Source organism: Ahaetulla prasina, chromosome 18 (assembly GCF_028640845.1).
Source record: "Ahaetulla prasina isolate Xishuangbanna chromosome 18, ASM2864084v1, whole genome shotgun sequence".
NCBI classification, from domain to species: domain Eukaryota; kingdom Metazoa; phylum Chordata; class Lepidosauria; order Squamata; family Colubridae; genus Ahaetulla; species Ahaetulla prasina.
In genome coordinates this window covers 4,567,364-4,580,219 of record NC_080556.1, presented here as the reverse complement: position 1 = coordinate 4,580,219, position 12,856 = coordinate 4,567,364, and the positions used below count along the sequence as shown (strand labels likewise).

At 46.5% G+C, this 12,856-nt stretch overlaps 2 protein-coding genes across 2 annotated transcripts; both read right to left on the bottom strand.

Moving 5' to 3' along the window:
• Positions 1 to 1,298: 1,298 nt before the first annotated feature.
• On the bottom strand, positions 1,299 to 6,892 carry MRPL20 (mitochondrial ribosomal protein L20). Its single transcript, XM_058161117.1, has 4 exons — positions 6,651 to 6,892; positions 4,239 to 4,349; positions 3,435 to 3,512; positions 1,299 to 1,543 (listed from the first exon to the last, which is right to left on the bottom strand). Exons 1-4 carry the CDS (start codon positions 6,735 to 6,737, stop codon positions 1,370 to 1,372), a joined length of 450 nt encoding a protein of 149 aa, XP_058017100.1. The 5' UTR covers positions 6,738 to 6,892; the 3' UTR covers positions 1,299 to 1,369.
• A 1,301-nt stretch (positions 6,893 to 8,193) lies between these two features.
• ANKRD65 (ankyrin repeat domain 65) lies at positions 8,194 to 12,130 on the bottom strand. The gene is made up of 4 exons (XM_058161262.1): positions 12,009 to 12,130; positions 10,932 to 11,160; positions 9,304 to 9,853; positions 8,194 to 8,976 (listed from the first exon to the last, which is right to left on the bottom strand). Exons 1-4 carry the CDS (start codon positions 12,013 to 12,015, stop codon positions 8,563 to 8,565), a joined length of 1,200 nt encoding a protein of 399 aa, XP_058017245.1. The 5' UTR covers positions 12,016 to 12,130; the 3' UTR covers positions 8,194 to 8,562.
• Positions 12,131 to 12,856: the final 726 nt, after the last annotated feature.

Genomic DNA, 12,856 nt, shown 5'->3' with positions numbered 1-12,856 from the left:
CACTGAGGACCTGTATACTGCACGAGTCAAAAAGAGGGCTGGGAAAATATTTACAGACCCCTCGCATCCTGGACATAAACTGTTGCAACACCTACCCTCAAAATGACATTATAGAGCACTGCACACCAGAACTGGACACAGGACAGTTTTTTCCTGAATGCCATCACTCTGCTAAACAAATAATTCCCTCAACATTATCAAACTATTTACTAAATCTGCACTACTATTCATCTCATCGTTCCCATCACCCATCTCCTCCCACTTATGACTGCAGGACTGTAACTTTGTTGCTTTATACCCACGATTTATATTGATATTGTTTCCTAGTATGATTTGATTGCTTATTTGTACCCTACAACTATCATTAAGCGTTGTACCTTATGATTCTTGATGAATGTATCTTGTCTTTTTATGTACACAGAGAGCATATGCACCAAATTGCTTGTGTGTCCAATCACACTTGGCCAATAAAGAATTCTATTCTATTCTATTCTATTCTATTCATACACTGCCTGTTGTACATAACTTTTTAGATGATGATTGGGGTGTATTGATGGCTAGCTTTTAAATCGTTGGCCCTCGCCTTCGAAAACTAGGAGCCTTTAATATTAATTTGGTTGTTCAGTTTTAATAATTGTACTTGATAAACTGGTGATAAATCAACACTTCTGTTCACCAAGGAAGGGCCTCGCATCTCAGGCTTCAATCACATCCCTGGCTGTTTTTGTGCCTGCTCGTCCAACAATCTTAGTAGCTATAAAATTGAATGTGTGTCCTTGTTCGTTGAAATGCGAGGCTACCGATGAGTTCGGTTCTCCTCGCCTGACCTCTCGCTTGTGTCCTTGCTGTCATTAGCTTCCTTCCTGTCTGTCCTACATAGTCATAGGGGCAATCCATGGAGGGGATCCAGTAGGTTACACTGGAGGTATCTCCCACCTCCAAGCGATCTTTACAATGCGTAATTTGTCCTCATAGGGTTACTCTGAATTTTTTGTGTGTGAGAACTTGGCTCCAGAGAAATGTTAATCTACACCCTTTCATGTCACCCTTTGCTCTACTTTAAAGTTCATTTTATGTATGTGTCGTATTCTTAAACCTTTGTTTTGCTTCCGTTGTTTTACTGAATAAAAAACTGGGGGGGAAAATGAAGTCTCTGAGCTAGATTTTACCCAACAACTTAATGTAGATGGGACATATCTACATATATGCCCCAAGTTGAATTGCCACAAGCCTACGGACCAAACTGGATGACTTTCAGAAATCATTGGTTCGGCTCAAGCAGGGAGAGAGAGAGAGAAAAAAATCAACATTTTTATTTTTAAAATGTCTCTTTTTCATTTGAGCAGCGCTCATTGGGGGCATGTCCCCTTCAAGGATGTTTCAATAGGCGGGAAAATATTCCTTCGGATTCCTTTCCTTCTCCTTGGGCTGCAAGCAGTCCTTCTTCGCCTCTTCTTTTTGCTAAGGCAGCTAAAGATTTGAATGTCTTTGGTTCATAGATGGCCAGATCAGCCAGGGATTTCCGGTTCAGTTCTACTTGACACTGCGATGTGGGAGAAAAGACAAAAGAGAGATGAGCTGGTCTGATTCTTCAATTCAATTCAACCTTTACTGTCAATGCACAACGTGCGTACAATGAGATTGGCTGAGCCTCCCTTCGTGCATCCCACATCCCCACCATACATATCAATAACTCAACAGTGAAAAAAAAGAAAACCCCTAACCCAATAATGTTGTGACCCAGGCCCAAGTAGGTAGTAGTAAACACAATCAGTTCAAAAACAAACAGACTTTATTAGAGCAGCTGAGAATTAACTCATTCTCAGCGTCATCCAAACTAAATCAAAACAAATCCTTCATAGCACAATTCTTCAGTCTTATCACCAACCTTGGTCTAATTAGGCAAACTGCCAAAGGCTTTTGTTGGCAAAAGTTCAAAAGCAGAAGATGCCGACAAGAAATAAATGCAGCAAGACAAGGAGCAAGTCTATCAACGTTGTTTTCCTACAAAGAGCCCAAACGCCGTTGCTGGTCTTTTAAGCCTTATGGGAGGGGCCAATCATCTCTTGGCCGTACTCCCAAGTCGTCCTTTTTGCTTGAGCTGCTCTTGCCTTCTGGCAGCTCTTCTCATGCGTGCACTAGGAACAGGCTCCTCCTGTTCCTCTGCCTCACTACTGTCAGCCCCTGGAGGATCCAGAGTCCGCACATCACTCCCCGATGGCCCCAGCCCCACCTCTGCCTCCGATGCAGAGCCCTCATCTGGGCCTTCCCCAGCCTCCAGGACTGGCCCATGTTCTTCCTCAGCCTCATCGCTGTCCAACTCCGTTGCCAGCCCCGCAGGCTGCTGGCGGACCACAACAAATAAATCGTACTAACAACACACAATCCTCTGTATACATATATGTGCGTAACATTATATTATAATATATTGCACCAATACGAACATGTTGCGCCGCCCATGCAAGTCTATCATACTACCTACTTATGATGTTATGCTGCATTCCCACGGATGACAGCCCACAGATAAAAACTGTCCTTCACTCTGTTCATACGGCTGGCTGTGCTTCAGTGCCCAATGGTAGGCGAGTAAAGAAATGCTGACCAGAGTGTGAGTAGTCCCTGAGGATTTTCCAAGGCAGCAAGTCCTAGTTATTTCATCTACTGTGTTTCTCTGAAAATAAGACCTCACTGGATAATAAGCCCTCCCTCTAAAATAAACCCACCCCTGAAAATAACCCCACTCCGGAAATATTTAAAGGCATGTGCAGCCGGTCCCCACCATTTCCTCTGGTTAGGGAGACAGACAGAGCTGGAAATCAGGTAAGACGGCAAGAGGAGCCCCGTCTTGCTCCACGCGCCCCAAGATAATAAGACCTCCCCGAAAATAAGGCCAAGCGCTTATTTCAGGGTCCAAAAAGTATAAGACAGGGTCTTATTTTCGGGGAAACTCAGTAGTGATATCAGGGGAGAGCCCATGATGTTTTGTGCCATTCTCATCACTCTCTGTAATGTGTTTCTATCTACGGACGCTACATTTCCTGTAGTTTTTTTTTATCCCATCCAACCATGAAAAGCTCAAGAAAGAAAGAAAAAACAGAACTGAACTTTGTACAAAAAAAAAAAATGGTTTGTAAACTTCAACGGCCTGCTACAATCCTTCCCCATTTTTAAAAAATTAGATTTAAAGTCCCTCATGCTCACAGTGATGAACCGCAGCCCTATGGCCAGAAACGAGACCCCCCCCAAAAAACCCCACCTTAAAGTAAAGTAAAATATTCAAAATATACGGTAAACTTAAAAGGATAACATAAAGCAATACTAACAAAAGTAATGATAAATCGATTTCATTGCCTACAGGCTTTCTGGAAGAATGCAACATTGAAAAGCGTCTGGAAATTTAAAATAGGAGAAAAAAAATAAATAAAGCCAATTACCTTGTAAAGGCCACTCATGAAATTATGATACTTCACACCATGCTCCAGCGATGCCGCTTCGATCCTGGTTTCCCAAAGCTGAAAGAGAACGTGCAATATTCGTAAGATGTTGGTAAAGAACAGGAGTTAAAATGTTTGCATAGCTGCGGGCCATCCCTGGCATACAAACCAGGGAAAAATCTGTTTTCCCCCTGGAGATGCTAAATTAAATCTAGGATTTTTACCGGGTTTACTTATTACGTGGAAACTACAGTACGTGGTAAACCAGCATATTGACTGACAAGGGGGCCTGCTTCCCAGGCTTCAATCATTTCCCCGGCTGTTTTTGTACCTGCTCGGCCAATAAACTTAGTAACCGCAAAATTGAATGCTGAATAAATTGAAACTTGAATGAATTTATGGCTATTATTTAGTGAGTTGAGACTTTTGACACTAGGAATTATGTTGCTGACAGTTGTAACTTGGACAATGGCTATGAAATACGATCTTTAACTGAAACTATTATATAAAATGACACATACAGACGCACACACATATATATATGAGAGACATTTTATGTAATATTCAATTAAGGGTGATGGTATTTCATATCCCCCCCCTCTCTCACACACACACAATTTACATAGTTGTAATTGTATCGCCGCTTGTTTTTCTGTTGGTTTGTCCTGCTCTAGTAAACAAATAAAGCACATTTTCTTAAATGAGCACCCAGCAATTATAGAAGGTAGAAACCGAGCAGAAGATGGGCACTTCAGGATGCGCAATACGTTATAAATATCTCAGATGTCTTTCGCTCTTCCTTACCGTCTTCATATCTCTCTTTTTCAGATATCTGGCCCAGGTGGCGTACACGAAGGCCCTCCGAACAGCTCGGTACGCCAAGCTATAGCAGCGGTTCTTCCGTCCACGAAAATGCTGGAGAGAAGGAAAAGGACGCAAAGATAACAAAACAAAAATTACAATTGCAAGAAGTCCCCCAACTCTCCCAAGCCACCCTTGAAGGTGGCTGGATGTGTTAAGACAATACGTGGCACAACTGGAAGTTGGCATCCAGGGGTGGGTTGTACTTACCTTTACTATTGGGTCACATCGTGCTCACGCGCGCTCTTCTGCGCATGCACAGAAGAGTTTTGATGACGTTTGGGTCAGTGGGCGGAGCCTCCCGCCGGTTTTACTACCGGTTCTATAGAATAGGTCCGAACCGGGGGCAACCCACCACTGCTGGCATCTCTGTGCCAAACCTGAAATTGCTACTCTATCCCTTCAGCCCACCCCCATCAAGCACTGGCGCATCCAAGACTTTGGGCATCTGTAAGTAAGGAAGTTCCATTTCAACAGATCAGGCTGCTGAGAACAGGGAATTCTGGGAGCTGTAGTTCTAAACATCTACAGAGGGGGGAAACGTAAGCAAAGCCACCAGTCTGTGAAAGCAAATTTATTTGTTTTTTATTTATTTATTTTGTCATAACAGCATAGCTAAGCATAAGCGTGAAGCAACTACATAACTTATAAGCATATACATGAGTATAAGCATGTAATAACTATATAAATTGGATATAATGAAAGGAAACAGTAGGACAGGAACGGTAGGCACGTTTGTGCTCTTATGCACGCCCCTTAATTTGATTAATTTAATTAATTAATTAATCAATCAAATGCCTTAATTTGCAATTAATCAATGAATTTTTATTTTTAATTTATATATTAATTATATAATAAAATCAATTAATTTGCAAGAGCAGTAATAACCATAGCAATAACAGAGTAAGCCGAATGCAGTACTAAGAGCCATCCTATTAGTAGTTGCGGATGCTCCAACCCTGGAAGTGTTTAAGATGTTGGATCACCATTTGTCTGAAGTGGTGTAGGGTTTCCTGCCTAAACAGGGGGGGTTGGACTGGAAGACCTCCCCTCCCCTCCCCAACAATTAGTTCAATAGCTCTACTCTTCTTCCTCTTCTTCTTCCTAGCATATTCCCACAGATGCAGGGTCTGTTTTTCGGATCACTGAAGGCCACGCAGACGTACCGCTTGCACGTCTTTGCTGAGGGTGTCTTGTCATATCTATTTTGGATGCCCGCAAGGTCGCCGGCGGGTGACTTCTAGTGCAGGGGTCTCCAACCTTAATATAACTTTAAAAAGGCTTGTGGACTTCAACTTCCAGAGTTGAAATTATAACTCTGGGAGTTAGAATTTCGTAATAACAGAGTTGGAAGGGACCTGGGAGGTCTTCTAGTCCAACCCCCTGCCCAGGCAGGAAACAAATCTTGAAGTTGAAGTCCACAAACCTTACGGTTACTAAGGTTGGAGACCCCTGTTCTAGTGGGTCGGCTGTACTACAAGGGGTAAATTTCCAGCAGTTCTTAAGTCGATATGCCCATCACCAATCTCTTTCAATTTATGACTGTATGACTATAACTTGTTGCTGGCAATCCTTATGATTTATATTGATATATTGACCATCAATTGTGTTGTAAATGTTGTACCTTGATGAACGTATCTTTTCTTTTATGTACACTGAGACCATATGCACCAAGACAAATTCCTTGTGTGTCCAATCACACTTGGACAATAAAAAATTCTATTCTATTCTATTCTATTCTATTCTATTCTATTCTATTCTATTCTATTCTATTCAACTCCTGATGTTCATGTTGCATTCCAGGCAACCACGATAAGGAAGCGGGCTGCCCTTGCCTTCTTCTGGGTTGCTTCTTTAACCCAGAGGTCTTCAAACTTGGCCGCTTTAAGGCTGGTGGACTTCAACTCAAATAAATATATATGTTTATATATTATAGAATAGAATAGAATAGAACAGAATAGAATTTTATTGGCCAAGTGTGATTGGACACACAAGGAATTTGTCTTGGTGCATATGCTCTCAGTGTACATAAATCCTCTATGTTATACTTGTTTATATTGTTACAACGAATAAATAAATAAATAAATAAACAAACTCCCAGAATTCTCCAGCCAATTCTTCTGGGAGTTGAAGTCCACCAGCCTTAAAGCGGCCACGTTTGAAGATCTCTGCTTCAACCTCTAGCATCGTCCTTTCCTGGTGGTCTCCCATCCCTGGGTCCCAGGCCTCCTAGCTCCCAAAACATCAGTTTATTGAACACCCGCCCCCCATTTTCCTCGGGACTCAAAGGAGGGAAGAGGGCGGGAAGGAAGGCTGGGGTGTTTTAGGGTGTGGATGAAGACCCTCTCGCCTTACCCGGGCATGTTTGAGGATCAGCTGCTTGCGCCAGAATCGGTCGGTCACCCGGCTCCGGAGCCACAGCGAGCAAGTGAGGAAAACCATGCCAGCGATCCGGAGTTTTGCAAAAAGAGGCGGTCCTCGGGCTGCAGGCTGGAGGTGACCGAGCCACGCGGTGCAATTCCTCTTCCTTTCCCCTCCCGGCCGCCGGCCAGACTCGGTAGGCAATTGCTGCAAAAAAACACATATATACACACACACACAAAGGGGAAAGAGCGCGCGCTCCGCAACCCCGCACTTCCGGCGCTGGTGCGGTGTCGGGGGGCGGGATTCGCCATTTGAGTGGAAAGGTGGGGTGGAGGAGAGGAAGAGGAAGGTCGAAGCCACGCCGTGGGGTTTAGATGGGGGTCGGGGTGGGGGACACACAAAAGGGCGGTTGTCGCTTCTTTGCACGGGAGACCCGCCGTGCGTTCTTCGCCCCGTCCCTTTTTCCCGTTCGTTTTCATGGGAGTCGCCCCTCAAGGGAGGAAAAGAGGAAAGGGCGAACGTGGAGCAAAGGCAGCTGCGGTTCTGATCGACCCCCCCCCCCCCCCCCTCACCCAGGGAATTTTAAGGAAGGGAAAGGGAGCCCAATTGACGCTTCCCGTTCCTTCCCCCCCCCCTCCTTTGGCTAATTTGGAAAAGCTATTATACCGGATCGGACCTCATTAGGAAGGGAGACCACAAGGAAAGCCCAGCGTTGGCTCGGGAAGAGATACAACTTTCTGGGAAAAGGCAAACTACTTTGGTCCTGTTTGGGGAAAAAAACAACAACCCTGCAGGGGTGGATATAGATGGGAATGCGGGATGCTGGTTGGGACGGGCTGTGGCCGATGGGTCTAGAAGGAAATCCAGGGCGGGGCTCAAAGGGGCTTTTCCGGGCCCCTTGCTTGACCTGTGCACCTCAAAGTCTGCATTTGTAAAACAACTGATGTTGGATAACCATTTGTCTGAAAGTGGTGTAGGGTTTCCTGCCTAAGCAGGGGGTTGGACTAGAAGACCTCTAAGGTCCCTTCCAACTCTGTCATTCTATTCTATTCTATTCTATTCTATTCTATTCTATTCTATTCTATTCTATTCTATTCTATTCTGTCCTGTTTATTTTGAACAATTTTGAAGGTTACTGCAAAATCCCCATTTCCTCCCGATCAGCTGGGACTTGGGAGGCAGAAAATAGATGGGGGTGAAGCCAGTCAGAATTTTTACGACTGGTTCTCCGAACAAGTCAAAATTTCCGCTACCGGTTCTCCAGAACTGGTCAGAACCTGCTGAAACCCACCTCTGGCCTTGAGGCTACGGTGAGGTGTGAAGAGAAACACAAAAGAAAATTTCAAACTCCCTGGAAATCAAGAGAAAAACAGAAGCGAAGCTCATTTGCAGCAGGAAATTATCAGGCAGTTTTGACACAGCACCAAATCTCCAATTGAGCTCCAATCCTTTTGAAAAGGCTATTTAATATCTTTTTAATAGTGAACCAACCGTCAAGCCAAAAAAGACAAGAGGCCACAGGTAGTCCTTAAGTTACAACCATTCGTTTAGTGACCGATGTAACAACGGCACTGAAAAAAAACCCTGACTCACGGCCCTTTTTTCACACCATTGCAACATCCCGATGGTCATGCGCGATCAACATTCATCAGACGCTTGGTTCGTATTATGACCGTTGCCGTGTCCACACGACCTTCTGACAAGCAAAGTCAATGGGGAAACCGGATTCACTTAATAACCGTATTGGTTATGGAACGTGATCCACTGAACGACGGTGGGCAAGGAAAGGTCGCAAAATAGGGCATAGCTCACTTAACCGCCGTTTCACCGAGCAACGGGAATTCAATCACGGTCGTCAGTCAAGGACTACCTACACGTTTGGTGTCGCCCAGGGAGAGCAGAGCTAAAAACAGTTCCGACTTCTGGCTTCCACCAATGTCAAGTCTTCGGCGGTCTCCTTCCACCAAGTCTTCTGGCTAAGGTCCGCGCCCTTCGCTATCAAAAGTTCCATCAGGGGAAAGATTTTTTTCTCCGCCGCCAAATGCAAAGCGGTTTTGCCCAGCCACCCAGCCGCGTTAACGTCCGCACCGTGCTCCAAGAGACAACCGGCTATGTCGGCGTGACCACAGAGGACTGCGTGGTGAAGTGGCGTGAGCAGGAGGCCATCTTTTCGAGTAACGCTGGCAGGGGAGCTTCCTTGCAGCAAAAGGCGGACCGACGGCAGGCACCCTGCGGCCGCGGCCTTGTGGAGCGGAGTGTAGCCCCGGGAGTCCCCTAAGTTCCGATCCGCTTGGTTCTGGAGCAACAGCTTCACCATCTGAAGGGGGAAGATAGGAAAAGCTTGAGCAAAGCTGGCTGAGGAATTCTGGGAGTTGAAGTCCACAAGTCTTAAAGTGGCCAAAGTTGGAGACCCCTGGACTAGAAGACCTCCAAGGTCCCTTCCCTTATTCTGTTGCGGTAAAGCATTCCCCAAATATTTTACTAATTGTGATAAAGAATTTAAAAAAAAAACCCAGCCCTGAGTAACAATCACCCCACCCAAGCGTCATTATACTAATATAAATTATAACGCTGATAATAATAACACTGATAATTAATAATAACACTGATCTTAGTCCAGAGCTGATCTAAAAAGTCAGACCACCTCATGATGGCGGTTTTGAGCCGCGACAGAGAGCGCCGTCCTTCCGCCAGCGTCTTGGAGATTCACGTCGGCCCCTTTGGCGAGCAAGAGACGTAGCGTTTCGGCCCTCCCAATCTCAGCTGCTATGTGTAGAGGCGCGATGCCTCCCTTGCCTTGCAGATTGGGGTTCGCCCCTTGGGAAATCAACCCATTCATTATATGAAGCTGGTGGCCAGCTGTGGCCCAGTGCAAGGAAGTCCACTGGTCACAGTCGGAAGCATCGGGATCTGTCCCGTGCCGTAGAAGCAGCTGTATCATCAAGGTGTGGCCGTTGGCGGCCGCACAGTGGAACGGGGTAAGGCCCCCTCCGGTTGTGTCCATCACCGGCGCCCCCCGAGCCAAGAGGAGCTCGGCGACTTGGGTATGCCCGCTCCAGGCAGCGTGATGGAGAGGTGTGTAACCGGCCCTGTTGTTGGTGTGGACCGTTGCTCCGTGCTGGATGAGAAACTTCACCAAGGGGAGGTAGCTGTGCAAGGACGCGACGTGCAGGAGAGTCCAGCCGTTTTCGTCTCTAAAAAGTGTCCGTTAAAAAAAGAAAAGAAAAAAAGAAAGCTAAGAAGACCCCGGACGGAAAGAGAGGAATACTGGGAGGTGTAGTTCTAGATCAGTGGTGAAATCTAATTTTTTTTACTACTGGTTCTGTGGGCGTGGCTTGGTGGGCGTGGTGTGGCTTGGTGGGCGTGGTGTGGCTTGGTGGGCGTGGCTTGGTGGGCATGGCAGGGGAAGGATACTACAAAATCCCCATTCCCTTCCCACTCCTGGGGGAAGGATATTGCAAAATCCCCATTCCCACCCCACTCTGGGGCCATCCAGAGGTGGTATTTGCCGGTTCTCCGAACTACTCAAAATTTCCACTACTGATCTCCAGAACCTGTCAGAACCTGCTGGATTTCACCCCTGATCTAGATAGAGGCATAGCTGGAGGTCCGTACCCAGGGGTGGGCTGCTGGGGGTTCGCAGGGGTTCGGGAGAATCTCTGGCTAAGATTCTGTGCAGTTCTGAGAACCCCCAAATCCCACTCCTGGCTGGCCCCGCCCACTCTTCCCCTCCCCTCCCAGGAGTCCCCAAGCCTGAATCCACCCAATTATAGCTACTATGAGTCTCTCGTCTCTCTTGAGCCATGGAGCTGCCTTGAGGGAAACTGAGCCAACTCTTTGGCTCGATCTACACTGCAGGGTGGTTGTGCTGGGGATAAAGCCAAGGAGCCATTTCCAGGGAATTACAGAAGGGAATATTGGTCGCTCAGGGTTGAACTGTGGGGTCCTTGGTCCCCTTTGAGCGTGGTTGTATGCTTGCAGGTTTTGCATTACCCAGCTGAGTAACATCTTCATTGCGACAAGGGGAGACAGCAAACTCCCCCACCCCCACCCCCGCCACTTAGCAATGATGACGTTGCCTAATTGGGTCATGAAACGTCTGCAAGAAAACAACCCAAGCTCAGTGAGCACCAAGGACCCCCACACGTCTATGTAAGCTGTTTTCAAGAGGGGGGAAAAAAGAAGGCTATAAACGCAATAATGATTTTTTAAAAACAGACACCTGACCAAAAGCAATAGCAAGAAGTTTCTACCGGTGTTCTCAGGCCTCACCTGCTGTTCGTAGATGCCCCTCGCTTCAGCAGCTGTTTTACCAGCCGCAGGTCCCCATTCCTGGCTGCCTGATGGAGCTCCCTCCACCCTGGTGCCTTGGCTGTCGGGACCAAACCATTATCGGTACCCTCTGAGATAGGCTCCAAGCCTTCCTCTTTTCGGAGTCCCTCAGTGGTGGTTTCGGCCAACACCATCCATTTTCTCACCAGCTCAGCCTGGGTTTTCGCCGCTGTTGAAGGAAGGTTTGGGGGGGGGGGGGAAACCAGATCAACAATAGAGTCTGCACTTTGGCAAAATAAAATAAAATAAAATAAAAAATGATATGCAGCAGAGGTGGTATTCAGCAGGTTCTGACCGGTTCTAGAGAACCGGGAGTGGAAAGTTTGAGTAGTTCGGAGAACCGGCAGATACCACCTCCGACTGGCCCTGCCCCCTTCTATTCTCTTCCTCCTGAGTCCCAGCTGATCGGAAGGAAATGGGGATTTTGCAATAACTTTCCCCTGGAGTGAGGTGGGAATGGAGATTTTACAGTATCCTTCCCCTGGAGTGAGGTGGGAATGGAGATTTTACAGTATCCTTCCCCTGGAGTGGGGTGGGAATGGAGATTTTACAGTATCCTTCCCCTGGAGTGGGGTGGGAATGGAGATTTTACAGTATCCTTCCCCTGGAGTGGGGTAGGAATGGAGATTTTACAGTATCCTTCCCCTGGAGTGGGGTGGGAATGGAGATTTTACAGTATCCTTCCCCTGGAGTGGAGTGGGAATGGAGATTTTACAGTATCCTTCCCCTGGAGTGGGTTGAGAACTCCATGTGTTCAGCTGCACCAGAGGACCACGTGGTTGATGCTTGTCTTCCATCATTAAAACCATCTTTCCAATCGGCCTCCATGTTTCCTGTATCTTTCTCCCGGCTTGGAACTGAACCCAGATGGATATTTCTTCCGACACATGGCTGGCTGGAGAATTCTGGGAGTTGAAGTCCAGGAGTCTTTACCGTTGCCAAGGGATGACATTCCTTCTGATGTTTGGCTTCCTTCTAAAAGCATAAAATGCAGGGTGAGACATTTTTATTACTTACCAGTCATTTTTTTTTTCTCTCCTCTGCTTCTGATTACCGCACGACAACGCTGTTTTTTCCCAAGGATGAATAGGGCACACCCTTCCGTTGCTTCTTTTCTGCAAAGAAAGCGAACGGAGGAAGACAAGAAGAATCAGGCCTATTCTTATTATTCTGACAATATTTGCTCCATAAATATCCAGGAAGGGAGCCGGCGAGCTGAGTCCAGCAGATTTGTTCCTTGCAAATCTGTGCTTGAGCGTGCAAAGAGCTGTTTACTTAATAACTAAGTAGACCTAAGGAGGGAAGGAGAGATTGACTGTCTACCTATCGGTGATTGGATGTCACCTAGCCAGTTGGTCTCCCTTTTGTGTGTAAACACAGAGACGGTAGTGTGTGTATAGATTGAAACCTGTATAGATTTGAAGCAGCCTGATGTTTGAGGAACGTCGGGCTTGTAACCCAACCCAGGCATGGACTTTAGGTTCAGGGAGGCAGCTAGGAAAATAATGTAGTAGTGATGGAGTAGTAGTAATGTAGCAGGGTGTGTGTGGGTGAAAGCATATATAAAAAGAGGGGAATACTCAAGAATATGAGGCAGACCCAGAAGAAGATGGAGAGAGGCGATATCTGTGATGTATTACGACAACATCAATTAACAATGGTTGAGGCTGCCCGAAGAGCAAGAGAGCATTAACTTTGAGAAGAAGGAGGAGAAGAGGAGGAGAAGGAGGAGAGGAGGAGAAAAAGAGGAGGAGGAGGAGAAAAGGAGGAAGGGGAAGAGGGAGGAGAAATGAAGAAGAAGAAGAAGAGGAGGAGGAGAAGACAGGGAGGAGGAGGAGGAGAAGAGAAGGAGGAGGAGGAGATGA